This window comes from Onychostoma macrolepis, chromosome 08, assembly GCF_012432095.1.
Source record: "Onychostoma macrolepis isolate SWU-2019 chromosome 08, ASM1243209v1, whole genome shotgun sequence".
NCBI lineage: Eukaryota > Metazoa > Chordata > Actinopteri > Cypriniformes > Cyprinidae > Onychostoma > Onychostoma macrolepis.
Window position 1 is genome coordinate 14,135,785 of NC_081162.1, and position 18,438 is coordinate 14,154,222.

The 18,438-nt window shown below is 36.6% G+C and overlaps 1 protein-coding gene across 3 annotated transcripts; it reads left to right on the forward strand.

Annotated features, from left to right (window-relative positions):
* The first annotated feature begins 441 nt into the window (after window positions 1-441).
* On the forward strand, window positions 442-17,972 carry LOC131546111 (putative helicase mov-10-B.1). Of its 3 annotated transcripts, XM_058785443.1 has the most exons (23): window positions 442-459; window positions 1,195-1,372; window positions 1,579-1,681; window positions 3,805-4,007; window positions 4,195-4,433; window positions 4,636-4,885; window positions 4,989-5,111; window positions 5,252-5,414; window positions 7,274-7,428; window positions 8,688-8,861; window positions 8,987-9,134; window positions 9,283-9,450; window positions 11,181-11,278; window positions 11,379-11,476; window positions 11,564-11,662; window positions 11,737-11,839; window positions 12,534-12,651; window positions 13,740-13,931; window positions 15,496-15,567; window positions 15,661-15,786; window positions 15,867-15,955; window positions 16,068-16,186; window positions 16,686-17,972. In XM_058785443.1, exons 2-23 carry the CDS (start codon window positions 1,221-1,223, stop codon window positions 16,745-16,747), a joined length of 3,054 nt encoding a protein of 1,017 aa, XP_058641426.1. In that variant the 5' UTR covers window positions 442-459; window positions 1,195-1,220; the 3' UTR covers window positions 16,748-17,972. The 3 variants fall into 3 exon arrangements, 2 of the variants coding, with proteins under 2 accessions (XP_058641426.1, XP_058641425.1); XM_058785442.1 differs by lacking the exon at window positions 442-459 and having other exon boundaries at window positions 888-1,372; XR_009272604.1 differs by lacking the exons at window positions 442-459; window positions 16,068-16,186; window positions 16,686-17,972 and having other exon boundaries at window positions 566-1,372; window positions 15,496-15,581.
* Window positions 17,973-18,438: the final 466 nt, after the last annotated feature.

Below are 18,438 nucleotides of genomic sequence, written 5' to 3' on the forward strand. Positions count from 1 at the left end.
TCTTATCTATCTGATAAAATCGTATCTTATCTAGTTAGGGAATCTTAAATTGCATGATCAAGTTCGACAAACCACTCTCAGGTCTGTTACCAAGTGACCAATACCAAGAGACTTTGCCAATACTGAGCGAGCTGCTGATTAAGTAAACAAAATCGATAAACAAAACCGGCTAGCTTTTCATTTCAGTGCCGCTGAAACTGAAACTTTGAGTTCAATTTGATTAACTTTCAATTGCAATTAGAAAAGGCAAAGCCGATACTATTTTGTAAGCTTTCACCTTCGCACTCATGAAGACTTTTAAAGACAGGGAGTGGGCAAGAGTTTCCGAACATTTCAGTAGCCCCTCACTGCAGAAAAACGAGAGCCAGGGAGCGTGGTTGGAGTTGGAGTTGTGTTCTGCAGTGAGGACCATCTCGAAAATTTGAGTCTGTGAAGAAAAAATTGTTGGACAGCGCAATTGTAAGCGGTTTTCCTTTCGATTTCAAAGAGTTTTGAAGTTAGGACAGCTGCGGTGTTGCCCTAAATTTAAGACAGGTTTTAGAATTTTTTTTTGTTGTTGTTTTTTTGTCAAGTTAGGAGGTTTTTGTAATACCCCCTTCCTATCTGTAGTTAAGATAAGTTCACGCAATTAATGCTGTTCTGTTATAGCTTTTGTCCAAAATGTGGTCCTAACTGAAATTACCATGGTTACCAATCAGATAAGATTTTAAAGTTAGGATCTTTCTGTAATATACCCTATCACAAATACATTTGCATACTATCCATCCTAAATTCTATATGATTTTAGTAATTTTCAATACTATTTAGGGTAGATAGGGAGGATAGTATGCACATTTGGACGCAGGGTAAGTAACTTTTGAAGAATTGCTGTTTTTGAGTGCAGCTCTCTTTGACCAACAGAGCGCGCAGTTTCCTCTCCGAGCACCTGAAGCAACCAGTTTGTTATAATATTGTACTTTTCGCTTGTTTATTTTTGACCTCTAGCGCTTAGTACATTTCCTATATGGTTCTCCTTTATTAACAGATGTAAACGAATGGCACATAATGGGTTTTCATTGTAGAAGAATAATTCAACCGACGTAGATCTTAAGTTTCGTTTCTTCCGTTGTCAACCGCTTCCGCAGAAACAGCTGCACTTGTTTCATAAGAGGCAGTGTAGATCATAACTGATCTCATATCTGCACATCACCACAGAGCTCACGATACCAGAGCTAAGAAACATGAACAGGAAAAACAGAAAAAAACAGCTCTCTAAAGATGATTTGCGTGCCGTTGGATTTGACTTTATAGAATTTCTGTCGGAAAGCGAAAGGAGATCCATTACTGAGAGAAGCGTTCTCAAAGACATCTACAATGAAGAGTTCCGACACAGGTAAACATTTGACATGTTTTCACAGCTTTTTAAATGGTTTTAATTGTTATTGCTTATAATATTCCAGTTACGTAGCCTACACTGAAATTATCGATATAATTAATTTATAAACAGACATTTATTTAAAGGGGACGTGCATCAGCACTATGTAAACAAACACAGTTTTCTATCAATTTATATTTATTTTCATTCATTTTTATCCACAGGGATGGAGTCAGAGACCCAAACTTCTCTTCAGTCCTCTTTGTATTGAGAAACTGCGGCAAAGCGCGCATCACAAGATCAGGACATGCTTACTTTAATACTAATGTAAGAACATTTCTTTTGATTACCTCTGCAATTCTGTTGTGGATGCCTATTTAGTTTGATTTCTGTATTGTCAGTGTCTGTATGTGCTTGGCTTGTATAGAATGGTGTTTTTTTTGTGACACACGTCCAGTAACACAGATAGTCTGAACATGTCTACTATTGCAGACTTGCTTTTATGAAAGTTTATCATCTCATAATTAATACAGTTTATGTAAAGTATGTAGTATTAGTAATGCAGAGTTAAACAAATTAACTCTTGTCTGATTTTGAAGCCTGAAGAGTACACTTTTATTAATATCAAACTGAATCAGTGTTGATTGAGCAGATAAAAAATAACACTGAAGTCAGTGTCATCTAAAACAATATGTGCAAATTTTCACGCCCATTATTATGCCTCACTTTATAGCGTGACATAATTTCAGTCTTTCGCCTCGTTGATGTATCAATTCCGAGACAACTGTCATACGCTAGAATGCATTAAAACTTTAACTTACATCTCACTCAAGCTAATTAATGGTTATAGTTTAATATATAATTTATAGTTTAATATTTATAATTTAATAGCTAACTAATTAAAAGAAAAGGCAAAAAAGACAGTGGTGCAGATGAAAATAATTCTTTGGAGAAAGATTAAAAGAGAAAGACACAGCATGTGCTCAGCTATTTAGACATACACACTAAAAAGCAACTATGAAGAGCATGAGTTATTAGTTTTAATAGTCAAAAATATTTGCAATTTTAAAGGCATAGTTAACCCAAAAATGAAAGTGCTGTTATTATTTACTCACCCTCAAGTTGTTCCAAACCTGTGTGAGTTTCTTTCTCCTGTTGAGCACAAAATAACTTTTTTTTTCTTTTTTTTAAGAAAGTTGGTAACTATACTTCTTCTAAAGTAGAGGTATACCTTCTTAAGTATGAAAAAACATACTATGGTAATCAGTGGCTACCCGAAACGATTTAGCTACGAACATTCAGGTTTGGAACAACATGAGCGTGAGTAAATTATGACAAAAAAAAAACAAATCCTTTGATTTCTACAGTAGGTAGAATTATTATTCATGAAACAAAATATTTATGACTAATATGAAACTGGGATGACTGGCTTATCAGATCTGGGGAATTTATGATTCTGTTGCCCTGTCATAAATATGAGTTGGTTATACAGGGCTCATAAATACGGAAGGCCTGCTAGTGTGGAGCACAGTTTCAAGTCAGCTGATGCAACACTTGGTCTTTCGGGCCAGTTTTTGTTATAATTGTAAAAATGACTCTTAAAAGCATTGGTAAGTAACTATATGAATATATATTGTTTGTGTGTGTGTGTGTGTATATATATTTTATTATATATTTTGCCATTTATACTTTTCTGTTTAGCTTTAATTTATTTGTAATTAATTTTTAGTTTTAGTACTTCAACATGTTTCATTTAGTTGCCAAGGCAACATTTCTAATTTAATTTTTTTTAAGTTTAAGTTTTCTATCTAATATTTATTTTATTTCAGATTTATTTTAGTTTCACAAAGTCGTTTTCACCATGCTCTTTTGTCACTTAGTATTTTATTTTGGTGTATCAATCTGTTAGATTACTTAGTATATAAAACCATGATCCGCACTCACAAAAATAGTCTTCTTTTTAGAGTTTTATTTTACATTGATCACCAGTAGGACAAAACGCAAATGTTTTGGCTTAAAGGCTTTCTTCAGTGCATCGAACAATTCAATCCCTCCACCCATTTTTTAAATAATTAATTATATTGACATCATTATTCATTAACCAGTGTTTAATCTCTAAAAACACACGTTACATTTAAATGCTGGACAATTTCCATTTGTGTACAACACAAACCTTGATGTCATCAATATAATTAATGCACTAAAAAGAAGACTATTTTTGTGAATGCGGATCATGATTTTATATACTAAGCTTTATTTCAGTTACCAAAATTTAGCAAAAATCTGAAATACTGGACCAACCAAAAAATCAAGTAATGATCAATTACATGTGGTGTTTTTTTGTTGCTTTGTCTTTAAGACTTATGTGTAAATACTCTTCACATGTGAACAGAGAAACTGAGCTGCAGGTTTGTAATGGGGCATTTCATTTTCTAATGGGGCATTTCTAGGTCAGAGTGGTGCACGATCAGTGGTCTATACCCCGTCGCAGACAACAAAACCAAGCTACTCCCCCTCTGAGCAATGGTAGCTCACCGCCACCCGCTAGTGCCCAGGTTCCTGACCCACCGTCAGTGCCAGGGCCAGAAGATGGAGTCAGAGGAAGGAGAAAACTGTCAAAAGCCCTCCTCAAGAGAATAAACACTACAGAAAGGTGAGCTTGTCTGAATGATAGGTATAAACCAAGCTCAGAAAATACACAGAATGTGAAATACAAAGAGTATCACCTTCATGCATTACAGCCTGCTGTCATTTACAATGTAGTATTGTTCTTTGGATTCCCATTTTATATTTTACAACATCTGAGTATGACAAGCTCTGTTGCTGCTCTTCCTTCCCAGGTCTGTGTTTATCGCTGATAAAAGTGGGGTGCAGGTGTCCTCAGAGCTGCAGATAGAGGATGGCATGATTCAGCTATTTGTGGAGAAGGCAGAAATTCATGAACTAAAGCTGTTTGTGGAGAACACGGGTCAGGATGCCGTGTATTTCACATACTACACTGCTCTTCACTGGCTGCAGTATTTCACTCTGGAAGACAGCAGAAGAGTCACACGTAACAATCCACTCCGTCTGGAGCCATGTGAGTGCAACCAAATTGGACTGGAGAAACTGGTGTCAGTGTTGTATCTAGGTTTCATTTGGTATCATGCTATGACTTTATGATGTAGTATAAATACTAGAAAATGTTTTTTGGAGCCACTGTGCAGTGGTTAGGCTGTGATGCCAAGGTAAGTGTCACAGGTTTGAACCCAACTTGTTGCTCTCTATCTCATTTTTGAAAGGTGAGAAGTACGAGGTGACCTTAAGATTCAAAGCAGAACAGATAGGAGTCTATCCTGCCACGCTGGCATTTGAGTTCAAGGAAAACACCCAACCCACCACCCATCCTTTCCACATTGTTCGGTTCATTCAGGCAGAATACAGGTCCGAGCTTGCAGCTCTGCTGGGTCCAGAAGAACCATTCAGACCTAAGAGGCTTGAGACATATGAACCTGCGAGGTGCAACATAGATGAGGGGGTTCCACCTGAGAGGTGAAAGAAAAAACACTCTTTTTAAGAATTATATAAAAAAGAATTCTCTGTGTTTATACTTGTACAGAAATCATTAATTTGCTTGTTTTTCTCTCATTTGCAGTTTTGCCCGAAACTTTTTGAAGTTTGTGGTGCCACTGGATAACTACGCTCGTCCTTCTTACATCTCTGACTTAGCCGAGTACCTAAAAGGCAGCCGTTCTTTCCCGAAGCTCCAGGAACAGAAGTTAGTGATCTCTAGTTGTGCCTAATTGTGCTTTTAGATCTTAGACATGTTACTGAATGGTCCATATTCAGCTCTCTGCATGAACATGTTTAGTAGAAGGTATTGTTACTGTTCCCCTTGTTTGTTTGGTGGTTTTTAAGGTCGCTGCTGGAGAGTGATCTGGGTTTTCATAACTATATGAAGCGCTTTGATTTACTACTGTACCTGGAGGAAGATCAAATGCGTCTAGACATCAAGAGGTATAACAAAGATGATGTATCCATGGTGAAAGACTTTGAGAACAAACGACTGCTGGTCTTAGAGGTGAGTGGCATTGTTTTATTGGCTATTATTAAAGCGTGTGATTGTGGCTGCATCTGAAAGCTGAAAAATGCTTCCTTTGGAGGATGCATTTTAAGGTAGGAAGGCAACAAAGCAAATCTTATCCAATGTTAACTTCACTTCCTGCCTGCTGAGATGCCTACATCTGATTTTCGAAGGCAGCATAGATGTTGATATCCCACAATCCTGTGTGTTCAATTCTGTGATAGTTGAGCTATAAAATAAAGATGTCTACTGAAAGTTGCAGTTGGTGTTCATTTTGTGTGTAAATGTCCATTTTGGATTGTTCCACACTTGATGTAATTTCTAGCAGAAAATTAGTATTGTAGTAATTAAACTAGGGCTGTCAAAGTTAATGCGTTAATAACGCGTTAACGCAAATTTATTTTAACGGCACTTATTTAATTAACGTGCGATTAACGCAGCACACATTTTCTGTTTAACCCGTGGTTGGAGAAATGGTGTTGCCAACTTAGCGACTTTGCAGACCCCTTTAGCAACTTTTTTGCCCCCTTCAAAAAAGCGCATAGCGACAAATCTTTAGGGTTTGCCCAAACCTTATTTAGTTTCTGAGACACGCCGGTACTGTCGCGCGAGGTCTTGCTGTCCCAGCGCACGCACACATCTTTCTCTCTCTGTGCGTCTGCATTGTTCAACGAGTGGCAGAGAGGAGCAGCGCTTTCAGTTAAAACAGATATTATGTTGCTTCTCTAATTTTACATGCAAGTAGCCGAAATCACAGCACAGCTATTGTCATTATCTTATGTGTATTTGATTTCATCAGACAACGGCTCGATTATCAGGATTTTTGTGCAGATTAACTGTTAACATCTTGGAAGGGAGAGCTGGTTATGTAGTCTCAATGGGTCGTGTTTCAGTCACTATACAACTATACAGCAGTCTGTCTGACAACAGAAACAGTAAAATATATCAACAGTTTTATTGAGAATTTAGCTGCATCAAAATACAGTATGTGGGCACAGAGAGGCAAACAAATGTAATAATAAATAATAAATGCACATTTTGTGTGTTCAGAAGAAATGAGTAAAAATGTAAACAGGTTTGTGTCAGTAAACTGCTCAGTGCAAAGAATGAGAAGTAATGGGAACCTGTTTTTTTTTTTTTTTCATGTGTCTTGAATGTTCATGAAGTTCTTTGAAAAAACATTTATGACCTTTGAAACATGTCTAGTCTTCATGCTCTATGTGACTATGGTTTCAATAATAATAAATATACATTTGCATAAAGCATCCATATTTGTCCATGCCCGTGTTGATTAGAGTTTTAAAAACTTGAAAAGTATTAATTTAAGGTACATTTAGAACAAATAAAAATGTGCGATTAAGTTGCGATTAGTCACGAGTTAACTCATGACAATCATGCGATTAAATATTTTAATCGATTGACAGCCCTAAATTAAACATTTGTTTAGTTACCACCAAAGCTATCTATTTTGTTGTAGATCATTAAACCGCTATGCTGCCTCAGAAGTCTGTGTGAAATCAGTTTCACAAAGTACCTTCGTGCTTAAACACTGCCTGCAAAGTCATTGCCTGATAGGCCAGAGAGGCAACAAGTCAGCTGTCTAAGTTTTCCGATGCAGCCTGTGTTGGACACATACAGAGTATCAAAAGCAGAGATGACACATGCATGGCTCTTAAAGGGACAGTGCACCCAATTATTTACTTTAATTTGTTAAACTTCAAATCCTAAAGATAGTAAATGTACTACAAAGAAAAAAAAATGACAGCAATGTCATTATTGGGTGAACTGTCCCCTTAAGTAATATGTGCTTTTATATTTGTTGGAAAGTAGAATTTAATGTATTTGTTATGTTAAAGCTCCCTGGTGTATCAGAGAACAGACCATCAGTCCTGAGGGGAGATCACCTGCTTCTCACCAAGAGTGAGGAGGTCCAACTCTCATCTGTGACCAAATACAAGGGCTACGTCCACAGAGTGGAACTGGATCAGGTCAAACTGGGCTTCTCTCGAAGGTATGAAGTATGAGGAGTTTATGACAGGTGTCATTTGAACATCAGAACATTGAAGGAGTATTAAATAAAACAGGGTTGATATTGTCGAGAATCAAAGTTCCAGATATAAAGAGCTTTATGTACTATACAAGCATACTGTAACTTCCAGAACGCAAACCTGCAGCTCAGTTTCTCAGTTCACATGTGAAAAAGTAGAAAAAATCAGCGCATGTAATTGAGCATTACTTGATGACTAAGAAATATGTGTCCCTTAACACTCATGATTACCATTAGTACAAATTGGGTATTTGTTAAAAGTATTTTAAGCTAAGGAGCACACTAAAAAAAATGTTTAAAAAGGGTCACTGAAAAGGGTCTGTGGTATATTTTCTTTACGCACCTGACACACCTGGCATCTCCAGTTGATGCTTGCAAATTTTTCCTCTAGCCACGTCTCCACTCCAAATCTAGTTTGAGTCTGACAATGTTTCGCCCTTATAAACACTATCAAAAGCATGACTCATTACGTCATTTTTCTCTAATATGATTGGTTCTTCATTTGTGCAGTTCAGCAACAGCATGGTTTCCACAAAAATATTAAGTGGAACTGTTTTCAAAATTGATAGTTTTTTTTTTGTTTTTTTTTGAGCAGCAAATCAGTATATTAGAATGATTTCTGAAGGATCATGTGACACTGAAGACTGGAGTAATGGCTGCTGAAAATTCAGCTTGTCCATCACAGGAATAAATTAGCCTACATTTTAAAATATATTGAAATAGAAAACAGTCTTATATACGGTGGCCGAGAGAGCTCAATGTACTGCGAATAGAAAAAAAACACCTGCAAATTAAGAAAACAACTTCATCAATCTGACAACACACGCGCTACAACACAAACAAATAAAGAAACACACCGCAAATAGAAAAAAACACCTGCAAATTAAGAAAACAATAACTATCAATTTAACAACACACGCTCTGCAAATGCTCACAACATAAACAAATAAAGAAACGCACTGCAAATACTCACAACCAAACAAAGAAACGCGCCATAAATGCAAAATAAATAAATGCAGCCTTGGTGAGCATGAGTCTTCTTTTAAAAAAACAGAACGATCTTACACACCCTAAAATTTTTGAAGGATAGTGTAAAGCATCAAATGCTTCACATACTTAAGGTTTACAAAAATTGTGCCATGTTCACTTGATCTTATTTTGCATATTTATTTAAAGGCCAGATTTAAACTTTGTGTATATGTGTGTGTGTTTTATGTGTAAAGGCTGCTTGACGGTTTCATAGATAATATGAAATTTCGTGTGGAGTTCACAGTGAATCGTCTCCCGTTAAAACTGCAGCACAGAGCAGTATACATGGCGGTCCAACACGAGCTCGGAGATGTGCTGTTCCCTGTGGGCTCAAGGAGCTTGAACCCTGCGTCTCCACCTGCACTGAGGTCAGTAAGACGCATCTGTACTGAACTTATGCAACAAATTCAAATTTTAGTGAAACATTATGAAATACTTAAGCTGCATGTTTATTTGTGTGTGTGTGTGTGTGTGTGTGTGTGTGTGTCTATAGGCTATTTGATCAAAAGCTGGACAAGAACACTGAACAGAAAAATGCAGTATGTAACATTGTGGCTGGTACGTCCAAGCCGGCACCGTACTTGGTGTTTGGACCTCCTGGCACTGGTAAAACCGTCACAATAGTGGAGGCCATCAAACAGGTAAAGCTGGTTATCATACTCAAATAAATATACACCCAACAGACACACCTACATGCAAATCATCTCATCGTGTCTGCATGCAAAATTGAATAAGCAGAACGGCTATTGTAATTGATTTTTTCTCTTTCTTTTATCTTTCATCTCGCAGGTGGAGAAGAATATACCTGGTGCCTGCATCCTAGCTTGTGCTCCATCTAACAGTGCAGCTGATCAACTGTGTGAAAAGTTGATCACTAGTGAACATGTTGATGCACGGAAGATATACAGAATCTATGCTAGCTCACGCAATCCAAAAGATATCCCTAAAGTCCTAGAGGTTAGTGCTTGTCTGACTTTATTTATTAATTAAAGGTTTGATTAAATGAACTAAATAAAAAAATACAAAGATTTGATGGAAAATATAAAATAACAATGGTACATTGTAAAAAATTTTGAAACTAAATTCCACATGGACTAAATATGAATATTTAAATAAAATAAGTGAAAAATAAGTCAATTGTATCACTCAGTTCTGGTTTACGTAGTCATAATTTGAAAATAAATAAATAAATACATTGTAAAGTTAAATGTAAAAATGTTTATTTTGATTTTGTAAAATCAAAGCTTACAGGGCCCAATGTGTACGTGTAACATTTTGAAATACTGTATGAAACATACTGTGGTCTTTATAATAAATAAAGCGTGCACATCCATAATAAAACGTGCCTCACTCGACTCCGGGGGGTGAATAAAGGCCTCCTGTAGCGAAGCCATGCATTTTCGTAAGAAAAATATCCATATTTCAAACGTAATAAACACTTTTCTCTCACCAACATCTTTATCTAACTGTGGTATGCGGAAGTCGTTCCAGCGGATGACATAGGACGTCGGTGTAGCATGATTGGTGACGAATGCGGAGAGAGAACAAAACAAAACGCTGGTCACAAATTAGAAGTACAAACCAAGGATTTGTAAAGAAAAATGTCAGAGGATTTCGATATAAGCCAAGAAGAGACTGGTTTTCCTATTTAAAACTTGACTCTTCTGTAGTTATATCGTGTACTAAGACGGTGGAAAATGAAAATTTGCGATTTTCTAGTCCGATTTGGCTAGGAACTATACTCTCATTCCGGTAATAATCAGGAACTTTGCTGCCGTGCCATGGCGCAGCAGGCGCAGTGATGCGTGGCGCCTGAAAGCAGTCCCCAGCTGGGTAACTGGTTATAATATAGCTGGGGACTACTTTCAGGCGCCGCGTATCACTGCGCCTGCTGCGCCATGGCACGGCAGCAAAGTTCCTTGATTATTACGCCGGACTGGGAGTATAGTTCTAATCAAATCGGCCCAGAAAATCGCAAATTTTCATTTTCCACCGGTCTTAGTACACGATATAACTACAGAAGAGTCAAGTTTTAAATAGGAAAACTGTCAAACTCTTGGTCATTTTTGAACGCGATGCTACTGGTCTAATCGGATTCAATGATCTATGCTGTTATGCTAAAGTGCTATCGCCAGACCCGGAGATCGGCTGAATGGATTCAAAAACGGTAAAACTCAACTTATTAACTCTGGGGGAGTTGGAGAATGAGCCTATTTCCAAAAAATGTGGAGTGTTCCTTTAAGGAAACTTTGCTTCTCTGCTCCTGTAAACAAACTCGTGAAAACGCATGGATTCGCTACATGAGGCCTTTATTCATGCCCCGGAGCCATGTGAGGCACAATTTATTATGGATGCGCGCACTTTATTTGACGACTTGTGGACAGTTGAACAGAAACACCCACCGACTGCAATGATAAAGCTTGGAATAGCCAGGACAATTTTTAATATAACTCCGATATGATTCATCTGAAAGAAAAAAGTCATATACACCTAGGATGCATCGACGGTGAGTAAAACACAGGCTAATTTTCATTTTTGGGTGAACTAACCCTTTAATAACAGCAATTTGTAGGCAGAATATGACATTCTTTTAACTCATCAAAATGTAATGTAAATACTATAGTTTAATGTAAATAGAGAGAGATGTTTTGAGAATGAGTTTTGTTTGACTGTCATTTTCTCTTTAGAAAAACAGTAATGTGGAGGGAAACACAATTATTTTCCCATGTAAAGAGGATCTAATGTCCTACAAGATCCTAGTCAGCACTCTGGTCACCGCTGGCAGGTGAAGGGCTTCTTCTACAAACACAATGAACTCACTCTCTCCCACATACACACCATATCAGTCAAAAGATAAAGAGTGTTTACTGTGTGTGTGTTGGTAGGCTGGTCAGTGGGGGCTTTCCTGTGGGTCATTTTTCACACATCTTTGTGGATGAGGCAGGACATGCTGTGGAGCCAGAGGCCGTCATCAGTGTGGCAGGTGGAGCGCTTCACAGAATAACATGAAAACCGTCAGATCTTTCATTTAAGATCAATCTGTGGTAGCATTTCATTCATGTGTGTTTAGGACTGCTGAATGCAGAGACTGGACAGCTTGTTTTGGCTGGGGATCCCAAGCAGCTGGGGCCAGTCCTGAGATCTCCTTTTGCCATTAAATACGGACTTGGTGAGATGAATAAAGACACACATACAGTACACACTCGATTCACATTGTAATTTACATTGTAAATGTGTTTGTAGGTCTTTCTTTGTTGGAGAGGCTGATGACACAGAACGAGCTTTACCAGAAAGGTACTACTGGATACGACAACCATTATGTAACCAAGCTGCTGCAGAACTACAGGTAAAATCTGAATAATCTGCAAAACTACAAATTGACTAGTTGTCTGACCAGCTTGTTGACTAGTTGCTCTTTAAGAAGCCTTGAACAATAAGCTTATCATACTCAAAAAATAGCTTGATGGAGTACGAAGTTCTCAAGGCTGAACAAAACTATTTTGAACTTGTCACTGTAAAATTTCTAATATATGTAAAGAAAGTTTCAGCGATGTATAGAGGATGATCAAAAATTCTTAGACCTTTGTGTGGAGGGATTGCAGATGGTTATGAATGAGCAACAAATACCAGCTAGAGCCATTTGTCTTTTTGATGTAGTAGTTTTGACTTGTAGCCAGGAGCCAGTATAAAGAAGTAAACAAATAACCTTGAACATAGATTTGACTCTTGGCCATGAATGAACGTGGGAATCAGAGGAAGCTGGTGTGTGTTTGGGTTTTTGCTGTGCAGAAAAAGGCAGAGGACAGGATGCCATGTGAAAAGTTTGGGAATGGGCCAATTTGTGTAAAATAGATTGGGAAAGAGTTTGGAACACCTGATCATGTATCTTAAATCAAATGTGGAATTTCTACCTCAAAAATTACGCACGCTTCTTACTTTAATATTTTGTATGTACATTTAAAATGAGTCTGAATCCGTTTCAGCACTACTGATTCACATGTCTCTAATTCACATTTTTCTTTCTCTCTCTATCTCTCCAGGTCTCATCCATCCATTCTGAAGATTCCTAATGAATTGTTCTATGATGGGGAGTTGGTAGCATGTGCAGATGAGATCATCTCCCGCCAGTACTGCACCTGGGAGCACCTGCCAAAAAGTGTACGAGACATCCCAGACACACACACCTGATAAACAGCAGTTCAGGAATGTCAAGACAATGCATTTTGGTTAGGTTATGATGTTATACAGTTGTCCCAATACCCACATGTGCAGTGTAGCACTTGAACATTTGTCTGTGTACTTGCATGATGTATTTTGCAGGAAATACAAGTAGGCATGTAGACCGCAAGAGTGTGTAGAACTTTTGACTCTTCTTTTGACTGTTTTACTGAATCTAATTAAGTCGTAAAAAGCAGTTGCAAATGTTTTAAAAATACACATACTCATCTCTGAAACAATAAAATGTTCACCACTTAATTAATTTCATTACCAAATTAAACGACAGCTGAAAACTATAAAAAAAGAACATTCGCTTTTAGCAGCACTTCCTGTGTTTATTTGCCTCTTTATGATGAATCGCTTGTTGTATTCCTCCTTTGAATATGTTGGGATACACATAGCAGGGTTTCTGCAGTCCTTAAAAAAATCTTACATTTGGTTTGCCAAAAGACCATAATGAGTCTTAAACAGTATAACATAAGTGCTAATTATACTCACTGCGATATGGATATGTGATTATTAAACATCAAAAGGCTATGATTCAATTAAATAAATGTGCGCTGCAATTTTATTTGTGCAGGTCTTAAAGCCTTAAATCTGATTTTAAAAACCTGCTTGGCTTCAAATACCGCTCCCATTCACTTTTTAACATTTGTAGTCCACCTCCTCCTCACGGGGTATCCGCTCACACATGCCCGCCCGCCCACACACACACACACACACACACACACACACACACACTAATCATCAGTGTAAGGAATGTGAAGGCCAGAAACTGAGATAACTTCCTTTTTGAACTTGGAATTAATGGTTACATTTGGTGCTTAAGAATGTGACATTTTTTTCATTAACCAGTCTCCACTTGTTCTTTGTAATGCTTATGTTACTGCTGATATCTAGAAAGTTAAACACAAAGACCTCTTTTTGATTGGGTCGTTGTTTTGCACTGATAATTATAGTATGGTTTTCCCTTTGAACATTTTGTACCTTCTGGAGATGTCACATTGTACTCTGTGCTGTATTTTCAGGGATTTCCTGTGATTTTCCATGGAGTGATTGGAAAGGATGAGAGAGAGTCGAACAGCCCCTCCTTTTTCAACACTTCTGAAATCGATATCATTGTTGACTACCTGAAGAAGCTGCTCCTGACACAGGCCAAGAAGGGCATTGCAAAAATCTCCCCCAAAGAGATTGGCATTATCGCCCCCTACAGGAAACAGGTGAAAATACCTTTTTAACGGCTCAGCCACAGCAAACGTGATGCAGTTAGTAGTACCAAGTAAATCCTAGAGAAACTTTGTTTGCAGAGATACACCACCATTCAAAATGTTTGAAAGAAGTATCTTATACTACAGTAAAAACTGTTAACTTTCTATTTTAAAAAGAAAATGTATATTCTAAAATGTAATGATGGCAAAGCTGAATTTTCAGCATCCATTACTCCAGTCTTCCTTCAGAAATGATTCTAATGTGCTGATTTGCTGCTTAAGTCACAGTTGAAAACTGCTGTGGTGCTTCATATTTTTGTAGAGAACAAGTTTTTTCAAGATTCTTTGAATAGAAATCTTTTGTAACATGACAAATGTCTTACTGTCCTTACTGTACTTTTGATCAATTTAATGGGTCCTTTCTAAATAAATTCAATAAAATAAAAATATCAATATCTTACGAGAAGTACTAGTGCCAAACTTTTGATCGGTAGTGTAAATACATAAGTCTGTACTTATACACTGAAAAAAACAATAAGTAAATTTACTTAATTTTTATTTGGCAAGTTTTTGCACGAATAAATTTTAAGTAAAATGTAAGTACTGAATTAAGTAACATCTACTTGGCTAAGTTAGGTAAAATTAGCAAAGGAAATAAGTAAATTTAACATGGCCAGTTAGAGTTTGATGAGTAATTTTTACTTGATTATTTTAAGTTATATCTGCAATACTTAAGTACATTTCACTCAGTCATGGCTTCTAAAATTTACTCAAACGATGTAGTACTGGGAAACAACCATGCTACTAAAGCATGCGATTCACTTACAAACATGTAAGTAAGCAAGTAGACAGCTTGTTATCCTTTTAAGATAATATGTCCACTCAAAAGAGTTATTACCCAAATGAACACAGAGACCTCAATACTTGGTACACTATACACAATGACGGTGACAATCAGTGGATAGTGTTTGAGTAAGAATGGGTCATTTTGAGTAGAAAATCAACTCCAGATGTCACAAAACAGTAAGTTACTAAACCTAACAACAAAAGCAACCATAGAACAGTGACAAATTTAACTAAAAAAGAGTGACAAATTTAACCTTTTTAATTATTCATGCCCCAGTGCATGATGGGAAAAACAAGATCATAACTTTGATATTTACTTAAAGAATCCTTGTAAACATAACAAACAATTCCAAGTAAAATATACTTATAAGTTCAAACTTTAATTTCTACAAGCTTAAATTGAGTACTAATATAGAATTTACTTTAATTTTTTAATTCTCGCCTGAACTAAATTATTTAATGTAGAAATTACATTTGTTTTTATGTAGTGTTTACTTCACCAAAAAATCATTTTTATCAGTGTAGACAGTCAGAAATATCTACACACATTTTCTACTGTTTGTTTGTTCTCCGCACAACCGTTCACAAAGACTGTTGGCTGTTATTCTAACAAGCTAAACTTTGTTTTTACGCAGATCATCGTTATCATTCTCTTTAAGGTTTTTTTTTTTCTCATGAGTGTTTACTCTGCTTTTATTTTTTATTGTACATATCTGTTTTATTTTTGCAGGTGGAGAAAATCAGGAAGGCCATCAAGATGCACAAGGAGCTTAAATCCTGTTTGGGCATTGAGGAGATGAAGGTCAGCATGACTCTGTGAGATACACTCTGTTATCAGTTCTCATCCTTGTCAGGACACGTGAGCAAAAACATGACTGCTGTGTGTGTTGTGTAGGTTGGCTCCGTGGAGGAGTTTCAAGGCCAGGAGAGGAAAGTGATCATTGTGTCAACTGTTCGCAGCGACAAGAAACACATCATTTTGGATGAAACATTCAACATTGGGTTTCTGAAGAATGAGAAGGTAGTGTCCGACACATGACAATACACCACACAGAAGTCTACCAAACAAAGCTGTTTCACCTCTTGCTTTCTCTTCTCCAGAGATTCAATGTGGCGGTGACGAGAGCAAAATCCCTGCTCATTATGGTGGGTAACCCCATCATTCTACGGACTGACGCAACCTGGGGCAGGTATATAAACTTCCAACTAACACATGCATAAAATACATATGATACTCTATATATGATTTCTGGACGTGTTGGGGGTTGATGTTGCGAGCTTTGTTGATCTGTGTGTTTGTAGGTTTATTAATTACTGCATTGAGGAGGGAGGTTATACTGGATATGATATTTCCAACTTGGAGGAAACAGAGGCGGTTATTGAGCGCCTGCTCGCACTAAACATCCATGAGGAGATCATAGGTAAGACATGGCTTTAATTAAAGTACGGTCACACTAGACTTTGCACCTCATTTGCTTCCATTAATGCAGAGTAGGAAATGCAAGCTTAAGGTAGTCTATTGCTGAAGTTTAAATGTAGTGAACTCTGCTCTGGGAATTTGCATAAAGAGATCTATTTGAAAAATTTGAATGTACTGTTTTTGTAATTGATTATTTAATAAAAGTGGCCCAAGAGCATGACATCACATCCTGTTTCCCGTATTTGTTTGGTGTCTCAAGAAATTTTGTGTACTTAAAGCCTAGTGTAACTACACATTCTTCATTTATCGTTTACTGACAGGTTATACAGTATAAATAAAATAAAAAATAAAAAATTGGGGTCTGTAACATTTGTTTTCTTTTTCAAGAAATTCATATTTTTATTAAATTCACATTAAATTGGTCAAAAGGGACAGCAGAGACAATTATAACTTATAAATCTTGAACCATTCTCTAACTGTCATGTTCTTTTTCATCCTAGTGGAAACAGAGGAGAGTGTGGTCCAGCAATATCAGAATCCTGAGTGGAGACATGACCATTAAATGAAGTGCCATTATTAAAGTGCCTCCCAGTCAGGCCCTCTCATTAGCATAAACACACCCCTTCCTCTTGCTGAAGTTAGACTGGGAAAGTCTAAATGAACTTAAAGTTAATTTTAAAGCCAAAACTGCACTATGATATATACATATTGCATTGAAGTAAAGGGGTATTTTTTTTTTTTTTTAGAAATCAGTGCTGCATGACTATAGAAAACAGAGAAAAGGAGCTGTGGCTTTCCCTTTTGCCAAAAAATTTGAGAAACTTCAACACCCATAATACACTGAGCTCATTGCTGTCCAAGGCATGTGCAAGAATGCAAAGATGAAAATAAATAAACCGGGAGATCTGGGTGCAGGTTACATGGGGAAAGAATACACATTGTTCATTTACATATAGAACTGAAAGTATAAAAATATAAATCTTATTGAAAAATTTCCAACTTGTCCTTTTAATCTCAGGGCTTTGTATGCAGTGTTGCCTATATTCATTGAAAAGTTGTATTAGATGTTTTAAAGAAAATGCATTCATCTGATGTCATGGACAGATAAAACACGTTTGATAAATCACTGATTACTGCCCTAAAATAAGTGCCTTGTTTTATAAAATTGCCAAGCATCAGAAATGTTATTTTATTAATGCTTAATTTATTGTGGTAATGGTTTTGTTTGTGTCTGGAAATTGCAAATGGAGTTGGAGGTTTACATCAGACAGTACATTGTCAAATACATCATTAAACAATTGTGTACTTAATTTCAAAGACTTTTGAATGAAGTAAATACATTATTGTAAAATGGAGGATGTTGAATCACAATTGAATGCAAGATCTGGAGACATGTTATTACTTCAGTCAAACCTGTTAACACACTCAGAATTAGGCATTACCAGTTTCTCACAGTCAGCAGACTTCAAAATTTACTACATGCCATGACACATAATTTGAAAAGAAAAAGTATAATGTGTATGTATTGACCGTGAAACTGTATTATGCATTATTTAATTGCTAAGGAATTATTTAGTTGTTTTTTCACTTGTATTATATACAGTGTTATCATCCAAAAGTAAAACATGAAAACATGATATCAGAATTTTGTTCTGCATTTCTGTAGTAGAATTCATGGAATGTGTCGCCACATTAAAGGAGTAATAATATAATTACAGTATTTTGTGATTAAGCTATAGTTTGTGCATTTATACTAAATATATTAAAATGAGATTGTTATATTTTTATAGATGTTACTTTTTTTGATAATGAACATGAATTTACGTCTGCATCCTAAAAGATGTAATCCTACATCCTCAAGTAACTGTCAAATGTGCATTTTTAAGAGACAAATAAGTAATATTACTAATATTGCAGTCTGCTCTGTAAACGGTGCTGAAGATACATGTAATCAAAGTCACATGATTTGAAACAATATCACTCATTAGAACAGGGGTCACCAGACTCAGTCCTGCAGAGTTTAATTCCAACTTGCCTCAACACACCTGCCTGGATGTTTCTAGTATACTTAGCAAGACCTCGATTAGCTAGTTCAGGTGTGTTTGGAGCTAAACTCTCCAGGACTGAGTCTGGTGACCCCTGCATTAGAGCATGCAGAAACTAGATTAAGATATTTATTTTAAGGAAAAATGACTGGACAAGTGTCAATTCAAAGACGTGAAGATGTTCTCACCATAAAGAGTTTTTTGAAAC